At 50.3% G+C, this 23,851-nt stretch overlaps 1 protein-coding gene across 5 annotated transcripts in view; it reads left to right on the top strand.

The window, feature by feature from the left end:
- Positions 1 to 23,851, top strand: part of MYH11 (myosin heavy chain 11) — a 128,074-nt gene that overhangs the window by 91,060 nt on the left and 13,163 nt on the right. For all 5 annotated transcript variants that reach the window (XM_033428733.2, XM_004270149.3, XM_004270150.4 and 2 more), the window contains 18 exons: positions 829 to 1,002; positions 2,374 to 2,488; positions 5,158 to 5,351; positions 6,730 to 6,851; positions 6,975 to 7,044; positions 7,209 to 7,369; positions 8,745 to 8,853; positions 10,579 to 10,710; positions 10,802 to 11,008; positions 11,976 to 12,113; positions 13,189 to 13,312; positions 14,018 to 14,189; positions 15,719 to 15,931; positions 17,038 to 17,182; positions 20,146 to 20,352; positions 21,863 to 21,967; positions 22,056 to 22,208; positions 22,431 to 22,679. In XM_033428733.2, coding sequence (XP_033284624.1) covers positions 829 to 1,002; positions 2,374 to 2,488; positions 5,158 to 5,351; positions 6,730 to 6,851; positions 6,975 to 7,044; positions 7,209 to 7,369; positions 8,745 to 8,853; positions 10,579 to 10,710; positions 10,802 to 11,008; positions 11,976 to 12,113; positions 13,189 to 13,312; positions 14,018 to 14,189; positions 15,719 to 15,931; positions 17,038 to 17,182; positions 20,146 to 20,352; positions 21,863 to 21,967; positions 22,056 to 22,208; positions 22,431 to 22,679 — 2,790 coding nt within the window. The remainder of the gene's footprint in view (positions 1 to 828; positions 1,003 to 2,373; positions 2,489 to 5,157; positions 5,352 to 6,729; positions 6,852 to 6,974; positions 7,045 to 7,208; positions 7,370 to 8,744; positions 8,854 to 10,578; positions 10,711 to 10,801; positions 11,009 to 11,975; positions 12,114 to 13,188; positions 13,313 to 14,017; positions 14,190 to 15,718; positions 15,932 to 17,037; positions 17,183 to 20,145; positions 20,353 to 21,862; positions 21,968 to 22,055; positions 22,209 to 22,430; positions 22,680 to 23,851) is intronic.

Below are 23,851 nucleotides of genomic sequence, written 5' to 3'. Positions count from 1 at the left end.
TATCAACGGTATTTCTTTTTTTTATTCCTCCCCTCTCCTCCCCTCCCCACCACGCCCATCCCTCCCCTTCCCATCTCTCCCAGTCATTCATTCCCAAAGTCAAGAATCTTGGTTTTTTTCACTGACCCATCCCAAACTCCTAGAACCATGCACATAATAGGTACACAAGAAATAATTATTGAATGACCATTTACTGAGCACCTACTATGTGCTGGGCCCTCTCTTTAGGGGCTGGGGATGTAACAATGAATGAGATGGATGCAGTCCCTGCCCTCCTGGAAGAGCGGATAATGAAACCAAACAAAAGAAGCAACTAAAACCCCTGATAAGGCCAACGGGGAGAGTGGTTTAGGAGTGCCTGCTTTGGACAGAATAGTCAGGAAAGGCTTCTCTGATCTGAGTCCAAAAAGTGAAGGCCATTCCAGCAGAGAAAATGGCATGTGCAGATCTGGTAGTGCTCTTGACACCTTAGTTTAAAGTGTCTCAGCCACAGAGAAGCACTTTACTCAAAGGAACCCTTAGGTGAATTTATACGTAAAGGAATGCATTCCTTTGCTAGAACTCTTTGTGATGTTGTGTGTGTACTGCCCACGAGGGGGCAGCAGCAAGCATGTTCTGTTGGGGCTAGCCCTTCCCTAGTGCTGGTCCACTGGGCACATCATTCTTTGAGGATAGATTGGGGGAGCTGGGGTCAAGGGCATAAATCCACCTTTATATGTAGGTAGATACAGTAATGGAGCCTATGTATGTGTTTGGGTGACCAGCTCTTCCTGGCAAGCCTGAGGTTTGGGCATCCTTGCTATGGTCTGCCCTGCTTGTCTTCCACAGAACAACCCTCCAGGTGTGCTGGCCCTGCTGGACGAGGAGTGCTGGTTCCCCAAAGCCACAGACAAGTCCTTTGTGGAGAAGTTGTGCTCGGAGCAGGGCAACCACCCCAAGTTTCAGAAGCCCAAGCAACTCAAGGACAAAACTGAATTCTCTATCATCCACTATGCCGGGAAGGTACCAGCTAAATGTCCCAGGGGTCTCTCTGTCCCAGGGGACCCAGGCAGGATGCTCAGAGTAGGAGCAACTTGTGAATGGCAGAACCCAAAGACATCTGGTATAAATCAAATCCCAACCAAGTCTTATACATGATTTGTCTAAGCATCAGTAAGGGACAAGATATAGAGATATAACATATAATAGAAAGGCTAAGGTATATATAATACATGTATATTAGAGATATAGAATATATAATGTAGTGGAGAGGCTAATATATATGTTGTATATTATATACATATATGAGATATATAATATAATATATTAGAGAGGCTACTGTATACAGCTATTATATTAGCCTCTCTAATATACTCCAACCTCGGTGGCCAGGCAATTCTTTCTTGTATAGACTCTAAATCCTTCCTGCTACAAGTTAAACCCAACAGGAAGGGCCAACTGGAATGGGGTGACCAATAAACCCACTTTTGAGTCCAACAGGAGTCTCCTTTATCATGCCCTTGGGTTTGCCATTGCCAGCCTGTGCCAACCAGGGAAATCTGCGATGGCTGTCTTCTTCTTCCTTCTTCCTCCTTCCTCCTCCTCCGCCTCTGTCATCACTGCCATCATGTCATAGCTCTTGATGTACAGGACCTTCCCCTATGGCTCCTGAGGGTCCTGGATAATGTAGAAAAGACAGAGCTCAGTCTGACTTGACGAATCTTAAGAGTATTTTATTGACTCCCCAGTATCTTCACTGGGGACAAGCAATGCCCTAAACCAGGGATTGGCGAACTACAGCCCAGGTGCCAAACCCAGCCCACAGCCTATTTTTGTAAATAAAGTTTTATTGGCGCACAGTTTAGCTCAGGCCTGGCCATCGCAGTTAAAACCCACATCCTGTAAGAGCCCACCAGAGCTATTTTATCAGGTCCTTTCCATTTCATACGCAAAATAATAAAATTATAAAGAGGTCCCCAAATTTAATTTAAAAACCAGATTGTTGTCAAGCCTTCACTGGATGAGAGGGGAACTTTGGGTGTGAGGGGAGGGTATTCACCACCAGCAAAGCTCCACACCTTTTGGAAATCACAGGCATCGTGCTGGGCTCTGGAAAAGAGAGGCTGCCAGAGGAGGCTTACTAGGAGAAGGCAAGGATAGAGACGAGGCCTTCCTAGCAAAGGCTACCATGGCTGATGCCCTACTGTGCGCAGAGCCCTTTAAAGTTCTGACCTATTGGTCTCTTCATTGATGTTTGTGGATTCCCATCATGGCAACCACTAATGTTTCCTCTCTGACCTCGGAAGATCCGGGAGGGAAACAGGAGGACTGGAGCCCTGCCCTTAGTTCATAACTGAAGCAGGAGCACCTGACCGGTGGGGTGGTCCTTGGCAGGTGGACTACAATGCAAACGCCTGGCTGACCAAGAATATGGACCCGCTGAATGACAATGTGACTTCCCTCCTCAATGCCTCCTCGGACAAGTTTGTGGCCGACCTGTGGAAGGACGGTAAGGCCCTGCCTGCTGAAGCAGGAGGACTGAACTCCCTCCAGCCCCTTCCAGCTGCCCCTGATTCCCACACCTGCTCCCAGGAGGGGCGGGACTTTGTGCGGCGGGGGAGAGGGCAGTGTTGGCAGGTGCTAATGATGTCTGGTTGACACATTCAACAAATTCCTGAGGCCCTCAACCCCACGCCTGGACCCCAGGGAGAAGGTCCTGAGTCAGGGCTCAGGCACTGATGGAGGAAATATCCTAGAAAGCATGTTGGGTCAGAAGGCCCCTCTGGAGTCAGAAAGGCTTAACTGAATTCTCTTCTCTGCCATGTACCAGCTGTGTGATCTTGGACAAGTCACTTGACTTCCTTAAGCTTCCCTGTCCTCATTGCTAAAGCCAGAAAAAAAAAAAAAAATCCCCTACCTCCCCTAAGATTATTGTGAGGGTGAAATGAGATCAGTGGGGCCAAGCTTGACCATGGATCAGGATCTCCTGGAAGGCTTGTTAAAACTCAGATGATCGCTGGGCCTCCTCACAGGGATGGGGCCTGAGAATTTGCATTTCTAACAAGTTCCTGGGTGGTGCTGATGCTGCTGGTCTGGGGACCACACTTCGGTTCCCTTTAAGAGTTAGAGAATAGATAATCCAGGTGAAGTACTTAGCATCTGCTGGCCCGTAGTAGGGACTTAGTATATATCGGCTGCTGCAATGACTATTAGGGGTGGTGGGCTTTACTGCTTTTGTTCCTGGACCTCGGTGCCCACAGCAGATTTCACTCTTGACACACAGCCTGTGGGCCTAGGGCCTACAGGACCGGCTGCCCTTGCTTTAGGCATGGGGTTCAGTTCTGCCAACATTTCCTGGGTGTCAAGGCCCTGGGATGGGGTAACAGCATCTCAACCTGGGTCATACCTCACACCTAGGACTCATGATGAACTCAGCAAGTCCTTCCTTCGAGGAGCCACAGTCTTGTGGGAGAGGCAGACAAACAAAGACATTATTACATGAAGCCTACTTGAGCACAAGGAGCAGAAATGGTGGGGTCTAATGCCAGTGGGGTTGAACCCCACAACACCATCAACCAACTGGATATAATTGACTATACCTGTAGTCTGTGTTGTCCAACAGCAGAACACATGTTCTTCTCAAGCTCATGTGGAACATTCACCAAGATGGACCACACTCTGGACCCTAAAACACACCTTAACAAATTGAAAAGAATAGAAATCATATAATGCCTGCTCTTAGACCACAGTGGAATTGAACTAGAAATAACAGAAAGAGGGCTTCCCTGGTGGCGCAGTGGTTGAGAGTCCGCCTACCGATGCAGGGGACATGGGTTCATGCCCCAGTCTGGGAGGATCCCACATGCCACGGAGCGGCTGGGCCCATGAGCCATGGCCACTGAGCCTGCGCGTCCAGAGCCCGTGCTCCACAACGGGAGAGGCCACAACAGTGAGAGGCCCGCGTACCGCAAAAAAAAAAAAAGAAAGATAACTGAAAAATCTGAAAATATGTGGAGGTTAAACAACACACTTCTAAATAATACAATGGGTCAAAGAACAAATTTCTTTGACCCATGTGTTATTTAGAAGTGTGTTGTCATTTGTTAATTTTCTCAAGGGAAATTTTAAAATGTTGAACCAAATGAAAATGAAAACACTACTTATTAAAATTTGTGGGATACAGCAAAAGCTGTGCTTTGAGGGAAATTTATAGCAATGCCAGGATTGGGCTTGGTATGTGCAGCACCTGCTGGGCCAGTAGGAGTCTCTCATTCCGTTCTGAAAGAAAAAGAGTCTTGGTGGTGATGATAGTAATAATAATAATACCACCACCCACTCTTCGTTGCTTTGTTGAGCCCTTACCAAAGTGCCAGATTCCTATGTTGGAGGGTTTGCTATGCCTTCTACCCAGAATATTCCTTCTCTTGATATCTGCCTGACTACTTTCTGGTCTCTACTCAAAAATATCAGTTTATCAGAGAGACACCCCCATCATGCTAAGAGATCACCCCCATCACTCCCAACCCACCTTAACCCTGCTTTATCTTTCTAAGCACACCTTCACCACCCAAAATATTATATACCTACATGTGTGATCATTGTCTTCTCCTTCCATTAGAATATCCATAAAATATGAGCTGGGGTCAGGGGGACACCGGGTCTGTGTTTTGTTCACATCTGTATGCCCAGGGCCTGACACACAGTAGGCTCTCAATAAATATTTGTTGGTGGATGAAGGATTGAAGGCAGGCAGGGAAGTAAGCACTTCGCATGCCTTATTCGCTTATTCCTGCCCTGGGAGGTAGATGCTGTCATCAACTCCATTTCATAGAAGGAGAAACTGAGGCACAAAATGACGCTAGGCCAAGGCAGTGGCAAAAGCAGGATTTACTCCCACGTCTCTGTGACAATGTCAGAGAGAATTTGTTCTTTCTGTCACTTAGGAGCTCTCGGGGTCTCAGAAATAGATAATATAGTACTTGGAAAGCAAAGGCCCCTGTGCCTTTCCATTTACCTGCCTCTAGAGGGAAGGTGTTGGCTGGCAGAGGAAAGAATGGGGAATGGTGCCCACAAGGGAGCAGGGGACCTGAGGTCTCAACCTTCCAGGCTGGTCCCCTGGCCTGCTGTGGAGGTTCAGGTTCCCTGGGTGGGCCGACATCACCCTTCATGTGCCCACAGTGGACCGCATCGTGGGCCTGGACCAGATGGCCAAGATGACGGAGAGCTCGCTGCCCAGCGCCTCCAAGACCAAGAAGGGCATGTTCCGCACCGTGGGGCAGCTCTACAAGGAGCAGCTGGGGAAGCTGATGACCACGCTGCGCAATACCACCCCCAACTTCGTGCGCTGCATCATCCCCAACCATGAGAAGAGGGTGAGACTACCACCCGGCTCTTGGGGGGTCAGAAGGTCCCACCGGGACATCATCAGGGTCTGTGGGGAAAGGGAAGGCAGACCGGGGTACAAGTGCTGGAGGAAAGCTTGACCACCACCCCACCACCCCGAGGGCTCCATCTGACATCGGTAAGAGGCGCTCATTTCCCAGCCTGGAGGCAAAAGAAGGCAAGGGAGGAAAGGAGAATGCACCCCGGGGACCTTGAGCCCTGGAGTGGCTGCACAGGGTATCAGATCACTCATTCGTCCATTATTCCAGCTAATAATTACTGAGCTCCACTTGTGCCAGGAGCTGGGGATACGGTGCTGGATGAATTATTGTCCTTGCCTGCAGGTTTCTTATAATCTAGGGCAGGGGTGCTTTAGCTGGGGGCAATTGTGTGCCCTCCCTCCGCCGCAGGGGAGATTTGGCCTTGTCCGGAGACATTTTTAACGGGGAGGGGGCAGTTACTGGCATCCAGTGCATAGAAGCCGGGGATGCTGCTAAACATCCTTCAGTGTGCAGGGCAGTCCCCCACCACAGAGAATTATCCAGCCCAAGATGTCAGTATTGCTGAGGTTGTGGGAGAGGTAGACAGCTGGTACCCATGATGTTATCTGGGTAAATTATGAGAACACCAAAGAGCTGGGGCTCCCACTTGAGACTGGGGGCTCCGAGAAAGCTTCTTAGAGAATGGGAAGTTGGTGATGCTGAGAGCAGCGTGGGAAGGGCACCCTAGGCAGAGGGACCAGAATAAGCAAATGCGTGGAGGTGAGAAATGAAGGGTCTGGGCAAGGAAACGCTAGGTGGGTCATTTTGTGTTGACGTGTGACGGTGTGAGGCAGGGATTGGGAAGAGCTGAGGCTGGAACTATGGGTGGGGCTAGATTGTGGAGTTCCTGTGGGTGGACCAGAGCTTGGCCTTCCTTCTGTAGGATGCCATCGGGGGCTTTTAAAAGCAGGGGTATGTCATGATCAGATTCACATTTTAGAAACCAAATAAGGGGATAAGAGAGTCAGGACAGGGTGGGAAGATAGTATGAAGCTGTTGTGATCATTGGGACAGGAGAAGATGGGGGTGAGTAGATGGCAGTGACAATGGTAGTGGAGAGAAGTGTGTAGATGGGGAGATATTTGGGAGGTAGGAGTCATAGAACTGGTGATGGACAGGAAATGAGGGAGGGAGAAGTGATGAGGAGGAAGCCCCAGGTGATGCTAGTGCCACCAAGTACGAGAGGTGGCACCAGAGCCCTCAGCTGAGCTCTCACCTGGTGCCCCGTGATCCCCCATGGCCTGGCGAGGTGGGTCACCAGGCCTGAGATTTGGGGCTTGCTGCTCCCCGCGGCCCCGGCGGCCCACTGCCCTTTGCGTCTTTGCAGTCCGGAAAGCTGGACGCCTTTCTGGTGCTGGAGCAGCTGCGGTGCAACGGGGTCTTGGAAGGCATCCGAATCTGCCGCCAGGGATTCCCTAACAGGATCGTCTTCCAGGAGTTCCGCCAACGGTGAGCCCACTGGGGCCAGGCACGGGTGGGGCAGCGGGTGGGACGGGGGTGAGCAGGCTGGGTGGAGGGACAGACGGACGACAGAGATTCACTCGGTTGGTGACTCCTGCCCTATGTCTCAAGCTATGAGATCCTGGCCGCAAACGCCATTCCCAAAGGCTTCATGGACGGGAAGCAGGCCTGCATTCTGATGGTGAGCCCAGCCCCAGCCCCACCCCAAATATCCAACTGCAGACCTCCCGGCCTCTGGCGGTACTTCCCGCAGCTGCTCCGGGTGGGACCCTCCTTAAACACACTTAACCCCTGGCCAAGTGGCATAGCCGAGAACGGGAACTCTCATCCTCCTTCCTTCTGCAGATCAAAGCCCTAGAACTCGACCCCAACTTGTACAGGATTGGGCAGAGCAAAATCTTCTTCCGAACTGGCGTCCTGGCCCACCTAGAAGAGGAGCGGGACTTAAAGATCACCGACGTCATCATGGCTTTCCAGGCGATGTGTCGCGGCTACCTGGCCAGAAAGTAAAGACCCACGCGCTATCGCCTCCCTGCAAACACAGACCAGAAATACAAAATTTCGGGGGCTTTCTGGCCTCATGTTCTGATTTTCTGATTCTAAGAGGCCACTGCTTTAAGATGCATCATTGATTGAATGGCAGCCTTTTCTTGGGGGAGAGAAATGCTACCACTTTAAATATATGCACTAGTTATAAGGGCAGGGCAGGAAGGAGTTAAGACCATGGGCTCTGGAGAGTTAAACGTGGGTTCTCACCCTGGCTCCCCTACTTATTTGCTGAAGAACCTTGGGAAGGTTACTCTACCTCTGAGCCTCAGGAAAATGAACATAATCATTCCTGCCTCATAAACTTCTTTTAATGAGGGGTCAATGAAATACTGCATGAAAAGGGTTGAGAACAGTGGCTGGCTATCATTTCAGAAATGTGAGAATATGATAAAGTGTCTGAGGAAAGAGTATTTGTGTCTATACCCCTATGTCCAAGTGGGACTCATAAGGCAAAGTCTTAGAAGGCCTGATGCCCCCTGTTTTGGGAATCCTGGGGGCTGGGTGAGGGCTGCAGTTCCTCCATGAAACTCACACCCCAAACAGGACACAGGAGCTGGCAGAGTAGCTCTTGTCCAGGGCATATGTCTTCAGGAGGTACGGACCATGCACTCATCTGCAGAGCCCTGACTGTGTCAAGCTGATTCATTGTCAAGTAGACCCAGGATGGTCAAGGCCAGATCTGGGGAGCTCTTGGTCCAGGGACAGACCTAAACTGTTAACTTTCATAACTAAATTCTCTGTTGCCACCCCTCCCACCTCCAGACTAACTGGGGCAATTTTATTCTTCAAATTCACCCACATCCAAGATGGCAGCCGCAATGGCAGCCACACAGAGGCGAGAGGATGGCGCTCACTGTTCTGTGGTTTCTCAAACCCAGTAGCCCTTAAGTAGGAAGAGTGCTGGTTCTGTGTCAGGTCTGGGATTTTAAATTATCTGAGGAAAGGATAGGTTTGTCAGACACTCAGCTTTGGGGAAGATGTGGCACAGCGGAGGGTGGAGGACACCCCTTAGGAATGGTGTAGCATAGATCAGTTTCCTAGGTGTTGTCAGGACCACAGATCTGAACCCAGGGCATTTTGTGAGCCTTGGGTCTTCCTTGTCCACTGAGAAAGGCTCTGGCCTCCAGATGGTATACTTTTGCTGATGCTCAGAGCTTCCTGGAGAATCTGGGCTGGAGAGAATGGGGGACGTCCTTGTACAAGTCACTAAATCACAGGCCAAAGAGAAGCACCCTGCCTTCGGGATGCCGCGGGGCGGGATGCCGTGACAACACAGTGAGGTGTGTGTGGAGCCAAGCAGGTCTTCTCACAGCTCCCCTTCCCTCTCCCCAGGGCTTTTGCCAAGAGGCAGCAGCAGCTGACGGCCATGAAGGTGATTCAGAGGAACTGCGCTGCCTACCTCAAGCTGCGGAACTGGCAGTGGTGGCGGCTCTTCACCAAAGTGAGTGCCTCCTTCTCCCACCCCCCACCCCCCTCCCAGTCCTTGGTCTTCACTTGGACGCTGTCCATGTGGAACTGGAGGTGATTGACAGCAGGTGTGCAACTGAGGGCTCGAAACCAAACCTTGCCCTTTGGCGATTCTCCGGGCCTGAGAAAGGCCCCCTCTTTGGCACATGGGTTACAGCCATGACCTTAACCCAGATGCAGAGCCTTTCAGTCACCGCGAGGATCACCTGTTGCGCCTTTAGAGCCCTACCCACTTCCCTCCATAGCCCCAGCAAGCACGAATCTGTTCTCCATTTCTATAATTTTGTCATCTCAAGGATGTTATATAAACGGGGTCCTTCAGTATGTCACCTTTTGAGATGGGCTTTTGTCACGAAGCATCATTCCCTGGAGATCCCTCCATCCAGCTTGCTGTGTATATCCATTGTTTGTTTCTCTGGGTACAACTTGGTCTTGCAGCATCGCTGGCTGTCATGAGCCAGTCGTGCAAAGACTTGCTCTGTAGGGACAGACATGGCTTTCTCTTTGGTGCCCTTGAGTGTGTAAATGGGCACTGAGCAAGTATGTATTGAGGAACTACTGTGCACCAGACACATGCAAGGTGCTAGGGGTGCCCTGGCCTCATGAATATTCTAGTCAAGTGGGGAAGCAGACGGGGTCAGCACAGGAACCAATGCCCATGGCAGACTGGGGTCATCGCAGGAAGGAAGCCACAGTGTGTCTGACAGGGGCTCCCCTAGTCCCAGTCAGGGCTTGAACACAGGAGTTAGGAGTCAGCTTGGTGAAGAGCAGTGAGGGGAAGCTGCTTTTGGAAATGTTCATCCCCACTGACCCAACTTCTAGAAAACTCTTCTCAGAAAACCATCTGAAATAAAGAAAATCAAGAATGAAGGGCATTCATTTTCAAGAGCAAAATTTCCGTGCCCAGCCCTGGCAGACTGACTCACACCAGCTCATCCATCAATGGGATATTTTTCAACCATTAAAAATGATGGTTATCTAAAAGTCAAGTTGTAAAGCTGATGGGACAGCATGGGGTGATAATTATCTTATAGCTTTTAGTAATCAAAGCAGCAAGTAGGGAATTCCCTGGCGGTCTAGTGGTTAGGACTCCACGCTTTCACTCCCAGGCACCTGGGTTCAATCCCTGGTGGGTGAACTGAGATCCCACAAGCCGTGCAGTGCAGCCAAAAAAAAAAAAAGCAGCATGTAACACTGGGCAGCGTGATCTCAGGTGTTTTTTTTTCATGTGCAGGACAATGCTGAGAATGGGAGGTCGGATGTAGGGGATTTTTCTTTCCTTTTCTCTCTGGAGGGAAACATATCAGTTTGTCAGCAGCAGTTCTCTCAGGATGGGACTAAATGGGGGGAGGGGAGACTTTCTCCTTTCACTTTGCACCTCTTCCCATTGCTCTAATTTAGGATTTTTCGATCTCAGCACTGCTGATATCTTGGGATGGATAATTCTGTGTTGGGGGGGGGGCTGTCCTGAGCATTCTAGAATGTTGGGCAGCATCCCTGGCCTATATCCACTAGATGCCAGTAGCATTCCCCACCCCAGTTGTGACAGCTGAAACTGTCCCCAGAAATTTCCAAATATCCCGTTAGGATCTGAGAGTGGGGTAAAATTGTCCTTCGCTGAGAACCACTGATTTATTTATTATGAGAGTGTTTCCCTTGTGCCACGAAAGCAAGTGACGGGCTGACCCTCTGTGTGCAGGTGAAGCCCCTGCTGCAGGTGACGAGGCAGGAGGAGGAGATGCAGGCCAAGGAGGATGAGCTGCAGAAGACCAAGGAGCGGCAGCAGAAGGCAGAAAGCGAGCTCAAGGAGCTGGGGCAGAAACACGCGCAGGTACCGGGCCGGGAGCCTGGCCGGGGCTGTGGAGGGCAGGACGCCTGCTCCTGTGGGGCTCACGGGCCGTCTCCCCACCCTCTGCATGCAGCTGACTGAGGAGAAGAACCTGCTTCAGGAGCAGCTGCAGGCAGAGACGGAGCTGTACGCGGAGGCCGAGGAGATGCGGGTCCGGCTGGCAGCCAAGAAGCAGGAGCTGGAGGAGATCCTGCATGAGATGGAGGCCCGCCTGGAGGAGGAGGAAGACAGGGGCCAGCAGCTGCAGGCAGAACGGAAGAAGATGGCCCAGCAGATGCTGGTAAGGCACTGCAGGGGCAGCCCTCGGTGGGTACGAAATCCCTTGACCCTCACGGCAGGCCTGTGAGGTGCATCTGACGTTGTATGTCCCCTTTGGACAGAGAAAGAGACTAAGGCTCGGAGAGAAACTGCCATCTGCCCACACAGGTCTCCTTGGAAGCCTGCTCAGTTCTACTGCCCTGCCTTTCATGTGCAAACACCTTTCTTCCTAATAGCAACCCTGGATGAGGGGTAATTGTATCAGTAAGCTATTGTTGCAGAACCAAAACACCCCAAAACTTAGCAGCTTGGAAATAGCAAACATTTATCTCACACAGTCATGACTCTTGAGAGTGGCTTAGCTGGGTGATTCTGGCTTAGAGCCCCGTACAAGGTTGCAGTCAGGATGTCAGCCTGGGCTGCAGCATCTGAAGGCTGGACTGGGGCTGGAGGACTCACTTGCACATGGCTCACTCACACGACTGTAGGCAGGAGGCCTCCGTTCCTCACTATGTGGGCTTCTCCATAGGGCTGCTTGAGTGCCCTCACAACGTGGCGGCTGGCTTTCCCCAGATGGAGTGAATGAAGAGACAACAGGGAGGAAGGTGCAAAGCCTTTTATAGCCTAATCTCTGACTTATACACTCCATCACTTCCTCTTGATATTATTTGTTAGAAGCAAGTCACTAAGTCCAGCTGACACTCAAGGGGAGGAGAATTAGGCTCCACCTCTTGAAGGGAAGAGTATCAAAGAATTTATGGACATATTTTTAAACCACCATGGTATCTACTATCCCCATTTTACAGAGGAGGAGACTGAGGCTCCACAAAGAAAAGTGGCTTACCCAAACCTTTTCTTTGTGATGAAAGGAGATGGCAGAGCACTGCAGGGGCCATCAGGCTAAGCCTCTGTATCCATGAGTCCCCAGAGCTCCGGGAGAGTGACTTTGTTTTAAGCAAGGCTGTGATTCTTTTCCTTCCCCCACAAAGGACCTGGAAGAACAGCTGGAGGAAGAGGAAGCTGCCAGGCAGAAGCTACAACTTGAGAAGGTCACGGCTGAGGCCAAGATCAAGAAACTGGAGGATGATATTCTGGTCATGGATGATCAGAACAATAAACTGTCAAAAGTGAGTGGGGTTGAGCGTCTTTGTTAAGATGACAGGCTCGTGAGGGCTGAGGACTCCAGATGCCTTCCCTTTTTAGTCAGAGACAAGGTATTGAAGGCTGAGCAAGTAGTTACGTCCAGCATTGACGTGGCGGCCTTGTGACTGCCGTCTGGATGCAGGTGTGCCATGGATGGGGTCCCACCAGCACCAGGGCTGCCACGGAGCAAGTCTCAGAAACACCACGACCGATGGAACCCCCAAGTTGTACAAGGGTGGGAGGGCAATGTGCCTGGGATTCAGGGGCCCCTCTCACATTCTCACCGTCCATTTTCAGTTGGTAATAGGGGAACCAGCTGTCCTGGGACTGAAGGGTTTCTGGGATGCGGGACTTTCAGCCCCTAAGACGGAAATGTCCCAGTGTAAACCAGGATGACTAGGTCACCCTAGTCAGTAACCACTAAGCAGCCCCACTGAGGCGGACTGCCTTTAGTCCTTTGAGCTGGGCACCGACTGCGAGCCAGTCCGTGTCAGGTGCAGGGCACGCACTGTGGAGGAGGACCCTGTCCTCGTAGGGCTTATATCCTAGTGAGGCAGCAAGTAGATAATCATACGCAAACGTTATTTGCCGTTGTGATCAGGACTCTGAAGGAGGTGTTCACCATCTTATAAGACCAGAGCACTAGGGGATGGGGGGTGGGATTCAGGGGAGGCTTCCTGGAGGAAGTGACATTTAAGTGGACTGAATAGTGAGAAGCAGTTAGAAGGAGAGGGGGTGGAGGCACATCCCAGGCAGATGGTCCTGTCTGTGCAAGAGCCCTGAGGCTGGGAGGAGCTGGCCTGTGGTAGGAAAGGAAAGAGGGGCCCCCTGGCTGGGACATGAAGTTGAGGGGTGGAGGGGCCTGAGATGAGGAGTAGTCAATCTTTGGAAATTATTATTGTTAAGGAACTTCTCTTTCCCCATTGAAAACTCTAGGTTGCATTTGGTTATAATGTGGGCTTTCCTTTCAACTGTTTATCTGGAAATTACTAACAGTGAAATGTAGACCCTGGAGAAAAGGAAAAAATGAATGATATTTCTTTTTCTTTCCCCCCAAAGGAGCGAAAACTCCTTGAAGAGAGGATTAGTGACTTAACAACAAATCTTGCAGAAGAGGAAGAAAAAGCCAAGAATCTTACCAAGCTGAAAAATAAGCACGAATCTATGATTTCAGAACTGGAAGGTAAAACGGCTACCCAGTGATATTTTTTTTTGTTTTTTTAAAAATTATATATATATTTATTTATGGCTGCATTGGGTCTTCGTTGCTGCGTGCAGGCTTTCTCTAGTTGTGGCGAGTGGAGGCTACTCTTCGTTGTGGTGCGCGGGCTTCTTATTGTGGTGGCTTCTCTTGTTGTGGAGCATGGGCTCTAGGCACGCGGGCTTCAGTAGTTGTGGCGTGCGGGCTCAGTAGTTGTGGCTCACAGGCTCTAGAGCGCAGGCTCAGTAGTTGTGGCGCACGGGCTTAGTTGCTCAGCGGCATGTGGGATCTTCCCGGACCAGGGCTCGAACCCGTGTCCCCTGCATTGGCAGGCGGATTCTTAACCGCCATGCCACCAGGGAAGTCCCCCAGTGATGTTTTGAGTGGACATTTTAAAAGTAGGAATATCAGACAGGAAATTTGAGAATGGAAGATTATTGCAGAAAGGGGACAACCCTATCCAGCTGCCTGCTCACCCTTAGTGAACACACACGTTAATTCCAGAAGGTGCTTGTCACCAGGACTGACTTTCCTTCCACAAGACAGTGGTGCCGGCGGGACAGTTACCAGTGGGGGGGATGTGTGAGTGTGAATTTCCTCCATGTGAAATGCCTGAGCAGAAAGGCTCGTCCTCCAGGGGTCTCTCTGGTAGTGTCCACCTCCTGAGGGGCCCTGTCTTTGTTGTAGTGCGGCTGAAGAAGGAGGAGAAGAGCCGGCAGGAGCTGGAGAAGCTGAAGAGGAAGCTGGAGGGCGAGGCCAGCGACTTCCACGAGCAGATAGCCGACCTGCAGGCGCAGATCGCTGAGCTCAAGATGCAGCTGGCCAAGAAGGAGGAGGAGCTGCAGGCAGCCCTGGGCAGGTAGTGAGGCTGGCGGGGCAGGTCCAGTGTGTGCTGGTGCCCTGAGGGCCACTGCCGATCTGCGGTGGGGGGGGGGGGGCCTCGGTCTTCCTCCTCCTCCTCCAGGCAGGCCTCCATCTCATGCTAGGTGGCCCAGGCCAGGCCTCCCGGGTGCCTCTCAGTCCTGCTGGCACCTTCAGAACTTTGCCTTTGAATTTCTTCTCTTCCCTCCAAACTCATCCTCTCTTCTCCCACTGTGTCTGCCTCTTGGGTGCCCAGCCTTTGTCGTCTATACCCCAGCTCTGGATTTCTGGTTGTGCACGGAGTCTGTTCTGTTGGCACCGCAAACACCACGGGTCTGAGGCTGAGAGGACCCTCCTGTCCCCCGCCCCCTCCTTCTGAGGTCCTTCTTTTTGCGAATGTGTCTCCTCCCTAGCTTTTACCCTCCTTCTTGTCCCACGCACAGCGTGCAGCAGTCCTCAGAGTCTGCCCGTCCCCTGAGGTGTGTCCCACACCCTTTCCTCTGTGCCCCCTTCTCCCAGCTCTGAGCTGGATTCACTCTAACGGCTTCCCCCCGGGGGTATTACAGCAGCAACAACTAATGGGTATTAGCCTGCTCGCCGTACGCTAAGTTCTGCTCAAGCAGTGTCTTTGCAGACACTTGGCCAGGTATGTAGCTGTTACCTCCGTTCACTGAGGAGGAAGCTGAGCCAGGGGAGGTGAAGGGACATGTGACAGTCACCCAGCTTTTGAGAGACAGGCTGGGATCCATTCTCTGATCCCCTGGCCAGCTCTCTCTCAGCCCGTTTGTGCCATGTGACAGTGCGAGGGTGATGGGCCACCTCGTGCCTTCCCTCCTGAGGGTCCCTTTCCATCCATCGTGGGCAAAACCAGAGGCAGCTCCACAGTGGTCAGGAGGGAGCTCCCTTCCGTGCCATTCAGACAAGGCTCCCCATGTCCCACACTGACCCTCAGTCACTGCCTCCCCCGGTTTTAACATCCCCCCCGCCCCACCCCCAAGCAGTGCCTGGCTAAGAGCTTTGCATGTAGCAGAACTCAGACACTGAGCAGATGGAAGAAAGAATAAACCAGTAGTTGCCAGGGAGGAATAATTGTCTAACATTCAGAAAGCATCTATTAGGCTCCTAATGTAGACAAGGCACCTTGCTAGTCTGGGACAGCGCGTTGTATTGTCTATATCTCTCTGTCTCTGCCTCTCTCTCTCTCTCTCTCTCTCTCTCTCTCTCTCTCTCTCTCGCTCTCTCGCTCACACACACACACACACACACACACACACGCACGCACGCACACGTGCAGCATGACCTGTTTTTTACATCAGCCCTTGGAAACCACGTTTCTCCATAAGCCTCCAATCCGTCTAGCATGGCAAGAAGTGGTCTGCTGTGTCTCGGGACATGAGCGAAACATGTTTTGATATGTATGGAACCCAAATGGCTGGTTCCATAAAGCCATTTTTGGCCACATTGTGGGATGGATAGCAGGGGGCTCAGGACCCCAGGGTCTTAATTCTGGGGATCCGTCCCCGGCAGGCTTGATGATGAAATCGCTCAGAAGAACAACGCCCTGAAGAAGATCCGGGAGCTGGAGGGTCACATCTCAGACCTCCAGGAGGACCTGGACTCAGAACGGGCCGCGAGGAGCAAAGCTGAGAAGCAGAAGCGGGACCTCGGGGAGGAGCTGGAAGCACTGAAGACGGAGTTGGAGGACACGCTAGACAGCACGGCCACCCAACAGGAGCTTAGGTGAGGGGCCCCCGCCCCACTGGCCCGCCACGCTGATGCGACGGTGGAGAGGGGCAAACCCGAGCAGATCCTCGGTCATGGGATTCCTCAGGCCCTACGTTTATCGGCCTGATTGTATTTTGCTTTAACTAATATAAGCATGCTTACTTTTAATCTTATTTTGCATCACAGTCAGAGGATATACTCAATTAGAGAATGATTTGAAAACTGTAGGAAAGTAGATTACCAAAAGCATCACCCCCAGTCCCACCACAGTTAACATTTTGGGGGATTTCATTCCTGTCTTTTCCTGTGTGTGTTAAATTTTCAAAATAATATTTATTAGATTGGTCTCTGATTAAAGAGTCACTGCAGGCTAACAGCCAACAACAACCAAAAAACACAAAAACAAAACCCACCATAAGAACGGGTCACCTGCCAGATAATGAAAGTTACTGCCTGACTTTAGTGAAACTAGATCGCTTATTCATTCAACAAATACACAAATGTGCTTTGAGTGCACCCTGTATCAAGCGCTAACATGGAGAATTATTTCCCACATTTTGGGTTTTGTGCTACATCACTTACCTGGGCCTAGAAGCCAGCACAATGTTCTTCTCCATTCCCACTGGCCCAGTGCAATGACTCAGAGCATGGGCACAGAGTCAGACTGTTTGGGTTCAAATTCTCGCCCTAGCACAATGGTTTCAACAGCTTGGGCAAGCTGCTTACTTTCTTAGCTTTAGTTTCCTCATCTATAAAATAGAAACGATGATATTCTTGCCTCTTAGGGTCACTCTGAATATTATATGAGATGAACTTAGGTCAGGGCCTGGCATATTGTGCATGCCCAGTAAATAAGAGCTAATGTTAATATTTACGGTACAGTTTGCAATTCACTTTGCATTCTTCCAACAATATCATGTGCTGTATTTTGTGTATTTGTTTGCCAGCCCTGGGAGATTCTGGGCAGGTAGCATGCTCCTCGTTTTGAGGAAATTCCAGGTCCAGAGAGGTTAGGTGACTCCCCCAAGGTCACCCGGGAGAGCGCTCGTTCTTCTGCACAGTACTGTCTGAGGTGAACCGCTGTCTCCTCCACCGCCAGCCACTGTATTCTTCCTGTCCAGGGCCAAGAGGGAGCAGGAGGTGTCGATGCTGAAGAAGGCCCTGGACGAGGAGACTCGGTCCCACGAGGCCCAGGTGCAGGAGATGAGGCAGAAGCACACGCAGGCCGTGGAGGAGCTCACTGAGCAGCTGGAGCAGTTCAAAAGGGTGAGTTGCGATGCTTTTTTTGTGACAACAAAATATCAAGAACAATATGTCAACAGCTTCAAATAACTACATACCAGTGTCTATACTGAGACCAATAACAAGCTACAACAATTCGAATGAGAGTGATGGCAGCCAGCATTTATTAAGTGCTTACTGTATATTCTGATTAATCTTCACAACCACCCACTGGGATAGGTACAATGAAGCTCATTTTACACATGAAGGAACTGAGGTCCAGACCACCTAGAGGTCACACAGCTAGTCAGCGAGCGTCCAAGCAGTCTGGCTCTGGACCCACTTCTTAGCCTCTCCAGGGTAGGGTCTACTATACACTGCTCTTATGGATAAGCAAAGTTTAGCAAAACTTCTGGGAAGGTAACAACACTGAGAACCTTCTAGCCATCTTCATTTCTCTGCAGATCAGAAGAAGACTATCATTATTTGATTTGAGTAGCAAGACAGCTCTCCCTGCTGTAGTTTTTTTTTTTTTAATTAATTTATTTATCTTGGCTGTGTTGGGTTTTCGTTGCTGTGCGCGGGCTTTCTCTAGTTGCGGCAAGCGGGGGCTTCTCCTCGTTGCTGTGCGCGGGCTTCTCATTAGGGTGGCTTCTCTTGTTGCAGAGCACGGGCTTTAGGCTCATGGGCTCTAGAGCGCAGGCTCAGTAGTTGTGGTGCACGGGCTTAGTTGCTCCATGGCATGTGGGATCTTCCCGGACCAGGGCTCCAACACGTGTCCCCTGCATTGGCAGGCAGATTCTTAACCAGTGCACCACCAGGGAAGTCCGCAGGTGTAGTTTGAGAATGGCTAGATCTAATCTTTCTTTCTCCCATGGTTGGCTACTTGGGGTATATGGGACTTGAGACAGTTAAATAGCTCTACTCTGAATGCTTCATATCGGGAACTTTCTCTCCCTTTGGAGAATTCCCTTGTATTTCATTCCCAGGAGGGAATTTTTTAGCTTACGACATCCTGCCAGGTTGCTTCCCTAAGAGTCTGAATTATACCATCCTCAGCGCTACGGCTTCCCCCCTGCACTTTCTAGATTAAATGGCTGTTGTGTTACCTAAAAATTGTTGGAGTTTGCATTTGTTTCTATCGCCAATCAAAGTAAATGTTCTTCTATGAGCTGGTTCACCACCGGTTCTATCAGAATCTCAGAATTTTCCCGTACATTTAAATAACGCCGGCAATCCCTCATACAGCACTGTTTATATGCCACTGTTCCAAAGTTTTACGGACACTGACTCATTTAATTTCACTCGTGACCTTTGCTAAAATGCAAATCTCCAGGCCCCACGCTGAAACGTGCTGTGCCAGACTGAACACCCCTCATGCTCCAAATGGAGAAAAGGACGCCTGTTCATGTCCCCTTGTCACTTGTCACATGGGGTCTGAATATGAATCTTCAGCATTCTGTCCGTTCTTTATATGTGTTGGATAAATAAGACCTTGCTAATTTTATCTACAACATGTATTTCCCCTTTTAATTGTCTTCCCCTTTTTATGTTCAGAAGTTATTTTTTATTGTGATAGAATCTGAACCCAAATGGGCTCTTCCCACCTTCTGAAATAGTAAGGCCTCCAGACAGTGGTAAGGTGTATGTGTCCCTCTCACTCTGTGTTTGGAAGAGTGGGGCCTGGAAAGGTAACTGACCAGCACCGAGCCAGGTGGCTGTCAGAGGTGAGCAGGGGCTGGAAGCCACACCCCGGATTCACAGCCTGGCCTCTTTGGAAAGACTCAGTTGTTCACGCCACCAGCAGACAGCATCCACGTCTGACCTGTATAAGAAAGAAGAGGCTGGGAACGCCTGTCCACCATCTCAGGAGCGTTGAAAAAGAGGACTATTTGACCTCTAGCAACTTTTCAGATTGTTGGGAAAAAGTTGTAACATCATTCCTATCTTGAATCCCCTTACATGTGTATAGCGTTGCCACCATTCTGGGAAAAAGGTTTTTGGGGAGCCCAGATCCCGTGAGGTCCCCCAGGGTCCTTGCTCATCAATCTGCACTATTACCCTAAGAGGCACTTTGTCCCTGTCTGAGGTCCCAGCAGCTCTTAGTCACACCTGGAGCAGAGGAATGGCTTCTGAGGCTGCCTGGACACTGCACAGCACCTTCCTGGGGCTGAGGATGAGCCCACTGTTGCTTCCTCTGCTCTTGAGACCCACACTTCTCTCTTGCTTCTTTCCTCCTCCCTACAGCCCTGGGAGAAGGCTCCTCCCTTCTGCTTTTTCCCAAAATACTTTTTTTCTTGGAGAAACTCATGCACCTACATGAGCTAGTTAGATAAAATAACTTTCGCTAAACTTTCACAGAAATGGCAGTGTACATTCAATGATAAATCTGATGGACAATAGGGAATGGTGGGGACTGGGGCCAAGTGGAGTGTGATTGCCCTATTTACAGGGCTGGCTGCTATGTAGATCCAGCTGACTGTTACCTTGGAGGAAGGCAAGACCTCTGTTTCCAGATCTTTAGTTTGTTTTTTTGAAAGTCAGACTTACAGAGGTATATGCAGCAAAATTCACCAATTTTAAATGTATAGTTCAATAATTTTGACAAATGTATTCATTAGTGTAACCACCACCTAGCCATGAAATAGAACATTTGATTTTTAAAAACAGAAGCTGGGAATCCAGATTTTTATGTGGTATTTCTTAATTAAAATGTTAAAAGGTACTGCATGGATTAAACAGGACAGGATGGCAGGGTTGATGCAGCCCAGGGGATGCCAGTTTGCAACCTCTGAGCTTTAGGAAAATGGAATCCAAAAAGTCTTACTGGTGATTGTGTGTTCTTCACTGTGTTGTGTCCCTCCCCTGAGGCAGGGGGCACAGGTCCCTGGACTTACTGAGGGAGGGGAAAGGAAAGAGAAAGAACCCCCGACAGCACAGGTCCCTATCTTAAATGCTCACTCAGCCACGGCTGTAACACCATCCCTCCCCTCTGCCTCTCTGGCCAGGCCAAGGCCAACCTGGACAAGAACAAGCAGGCGCTGGAGAAAGAGAACGCAGACCTGGCTGGAGAGCTGCGTGTCCTGAGCCAAGCCAAGCAGGAGGTGGAGCACAAGAAGAAGAAGCTGGAGGTGCAGCTGCAGGAGCTGCAGTCCAAGTGCAGCGATGGGGAACGGGCCCGGGCCGAGCTCAATGACAAGGTCCACAAACTGCAGGTGAGGCAGGCTTCGCTGGGACCGACCCTTGAGGAATGAGGCTCTTCCGGGTAACAAAGCCTCTCTCGTGGCAAAGCAAGTCCGTTTCCTCTAGTTACATTCCTTGGGGAGACGAGATGGTCGCCCTATTCAATTTAATGTTTAAAAACTCTCTTCCACTCATTCAGTGAGTATTTATTGAGTGCCTGCTGTATGCCAGGCACCATGTTTAATCCTGAGATACAAGAGCAAGGAAGCAGACAGACACTGTCCCTGCCCCAGGAGAACTCCAGACTAGTGGAGGGTAAGACGTTAATAACCACATAAATGAATGTAAAATGATGCTGGAAAGCAGAGGCATATAATGCAATAAGTGTAAATAATATGGGTGCCTGGGCTGCAGGAGGAGGGGTCAGGAAAGGCTTCCCTAAGATGTATAGTCTGACAGGTAAGAAGTCTATCTACTTATAGGCAGAGGGAGCAGCATGTGTAAAGGCCCGGCAGCAAGTGGGAAATTAGAAGAGATCACGTAAGGCCAGTAGAGCTAGATGCCGAATGGAAGGGGAAATGTGGCACAAAATAGGATTGGAGAGGTAGGTTGTGGCCGGAGGACACAGGGCCTTCAAGGCCCCATTATATGTATGTTGGTCTTTACTCTGAGTGATGGGAAACCACTGATGGGTTTTAAGCTGAAGGATGACATGGTCTGGTTTTCTTTGGTCTTAATTAGCTTTGAATAGACATTTGGCCTGACCTGCCATTCGTGGGATATGGCCCCACTTCTGATAAAGATTTAATGCACCTAGAGCCTGGGATGAGGGTGCAGGGCAGCGTTAAGTATGAATTTTTCCACATGCAGTTGGGCACAGGGGTTTTGCTATCCTAAGACAAGCAACGTCCTGAAGGAGTGGAGTCAAGATCATTTACATCCTTACTGTAAATGGGAAGAGAACAGATGGTGTGCAGGTATCTCCGAAAGGACTTGCTCAGAGATACCAGCTCCTGGAGTAAAAGGCAGAGGAAAGTTAGAAGGCTTTTACCTTTAGTGTCTGCGTCTTTGGTTTTGCCACAAGGGTCAGTGAAAGGGCAAAGAGCAGGGGTGAAGAAGAGGGGTGGTAGGGACAGGACCCCTGGAAGTGGAAGTGCCACCTGCAGTCCCTTCCCCCACTTTAGGGAGTGAGTGAGCCCAGAACATTGTTCAGTGTCTGGAGCCTCAGACCTGCTGCTTCATCTTTGCCAACCTTGGCAAGGATCCAGGATCCATTTAGAGGGATCAGGGCCCAGTCAGCACAGTCTAACTACAGTCTAACAGGGCTCTAACAGGGTCCTAGAACCAGAGTCTACAGCCAGAGATTGCAACTTGTACGTGATGTGCTTCCCTGGGGGGGCATGGAGTGACCATGACCAGGCCGCCTAGCTCATGGGTATTTTGCAGTGGATACCCCAAGGCCTATCACTGAGTACAAAGGGCTCCTCTTAATGAGGATCCTGTTCTAGAGGTTCCGACTAACCAGTCTCTTGGCACCCTCAGAATGAAGTTGAGAGTGTCACGGGGCTGCTCAACGAGGCAGAGGGGAAGGCCATCAAACTGGCCAAGGACGTGGCATCCCTTGGGTCCCAGCTCCAGGACACCCAGGTGGGTATCGTGCCACATCAGCCAGAGGCACCTGGGGTACGACCTTCCTGGGGGTGGGCCGCTAGACTTCCATGTGTCATTTCCATAGGAGCTGCTTCAAGAAGAAACCCGGCAGAAGCTCAATGTGTCCACCAAGCTGCGCCAGCTGGAGGATGAGAAGAACAGCCTACAGGACCAGCTGGATGAGGAGATGGAGGCCAAGCAGAACCTGGAGCGCCACATCTCCACTCTGAACATCCAGGTGCCCCTGCATGTCCTTGCGTTTCTGGGCCTGAGCCCTTAAGGGTAGATCAGTGGCTCCGATGTGATTGTGGTAGAATGGTGGCGCCATTTTGATTGGCTCGCTGGCTCCCCCTGCTGTTGCGTTTCTTCAATGAGTCGGTGGTCTTTGCTTCTCAGGGGCGCAGGGATGGGAATCCCTCACCACCCTCCTCTCACCCCACCCTGGACACTGCCATTTCAGCTCTCCGATTCGAAGAAGAAACTGCAGGACTTTGCCAGCACCGTGGAATCCCTGGAAGAGGGCAAGAAGAGGTTCCAGAAGGAAATTGAAGGCCTCACCCAGCAGTACGAAGAGAAGGCAGCTGCTTATGACAAACTGGAAAAGACCAAGAACAGGCTTCAGCAAGAGCTGGACGACCTGGTCGTTGATTTGGACAACCAGCGGCAACTGGTGTCCAACCTGGAAAAGAAGCAGAAGAAGTTTGATCAGGTAGGGGCTAGAGGGCCCTCCACTCTGCTCATGGACCCTGGCTGGGGGGAATCGGGTCTGCAAAGTATCCAGTGTGGCTGCTGCGTGTGTGTCAGCATCCCATCCAGGCTTTGCTGGATGCAATGGAAGCCTAGCCTGCTCTGTGTGAAACAGTAGTTAGGGCTTCTTGGTCAGAGGGAGGAGAGTGGCAAAGCCTCAGTGACTGTGACTTTCCGGGTCCCACCACCATAAGGGCCATCTAGAAACCCAGTCATGCCTTGGGCTCTAGCCCTGATAAGGAACGAGGTTTACTGATTTTATTACTAAGCGAGTATTTACTGAGTGCCTGCTGAGATTTCCAAGTAATTTAAAGGATCTACCCTTGAAATACCACTGTTCCCTAACATTTCATCACAGAGAGTCTTGAGCACACAGCAAAGCGGAAAGCACTATACCGTGAACACCTGTACACCACCACCTGGCTTCAATCATTAATGCTTCACCACGCAGACTTTATCACACACTATTTATAAGGGTGTATTGCATCTGTCATTTATATCTTTTGGATGCGTTTCAAAGCAAATTACAGACATCTGTACATCTCCCCTTGATACCTCAGCATTGCATATAAAAACTAGGGTTCATTTTTTAAAGTATTTTTTCTTCCCTTGAATACATACAATGAAATGTGTAAATCTTAAGCATACACTCACTGAGTTCTGATAAATGCATACACCTGTATGACCCAAACCCCGAAATACCAACTTTTAATATATGTTACTCAGATTTAGTAAATATGATTTGGTTTACAAGTGACTTGGGATTTATTCCAAAATTCAGTTTTGGGATTGTACTTTGGGATTCTTCCCTCTTCTACCAACCATCCCTTCCCTGTGCTGACAGCTTGTCCTCATTGCTTCTAATCTGCGGTCTCATTACCTGGCCCAGGGTCTGAGGCTGCTTTATTATTTTCCTGTCGCAAACAGTGGAGAGTTTTTGTGTTGACTGCTGTTTGGGAGTCCCTGTTACTTGCCTGTCTTTGTGGAATTCTGGCAGTCTGGGTTTTGGATGTTACGGCGTGTACTGCTCTTTCAAAAGCTGAGATTAACGTCAGTATGGTGTGTTCTTGGAACTGCTTCTCCAGGCAGAGGGGGAACTATGTGCAGATCCATCCACCACTCACCATTGCCCTA

The sequence above is a fragment of the Orcinus orca genome, chromosome 16, assembly GCF_937001465.1.
Source record: "Orcinus orca chromosome 16, mOrcOrc1.1, whole genome shotgun sequence".
Lineage (NCBI taxonomy): Eukaryota > Metazoa > Chordata > Mammalia > Artiodactyla > Delphinidae > Orcinus > Orcinus orca.
This window is presented reverse-complemented; position numbering and strand designations above follow the sequence as displayed.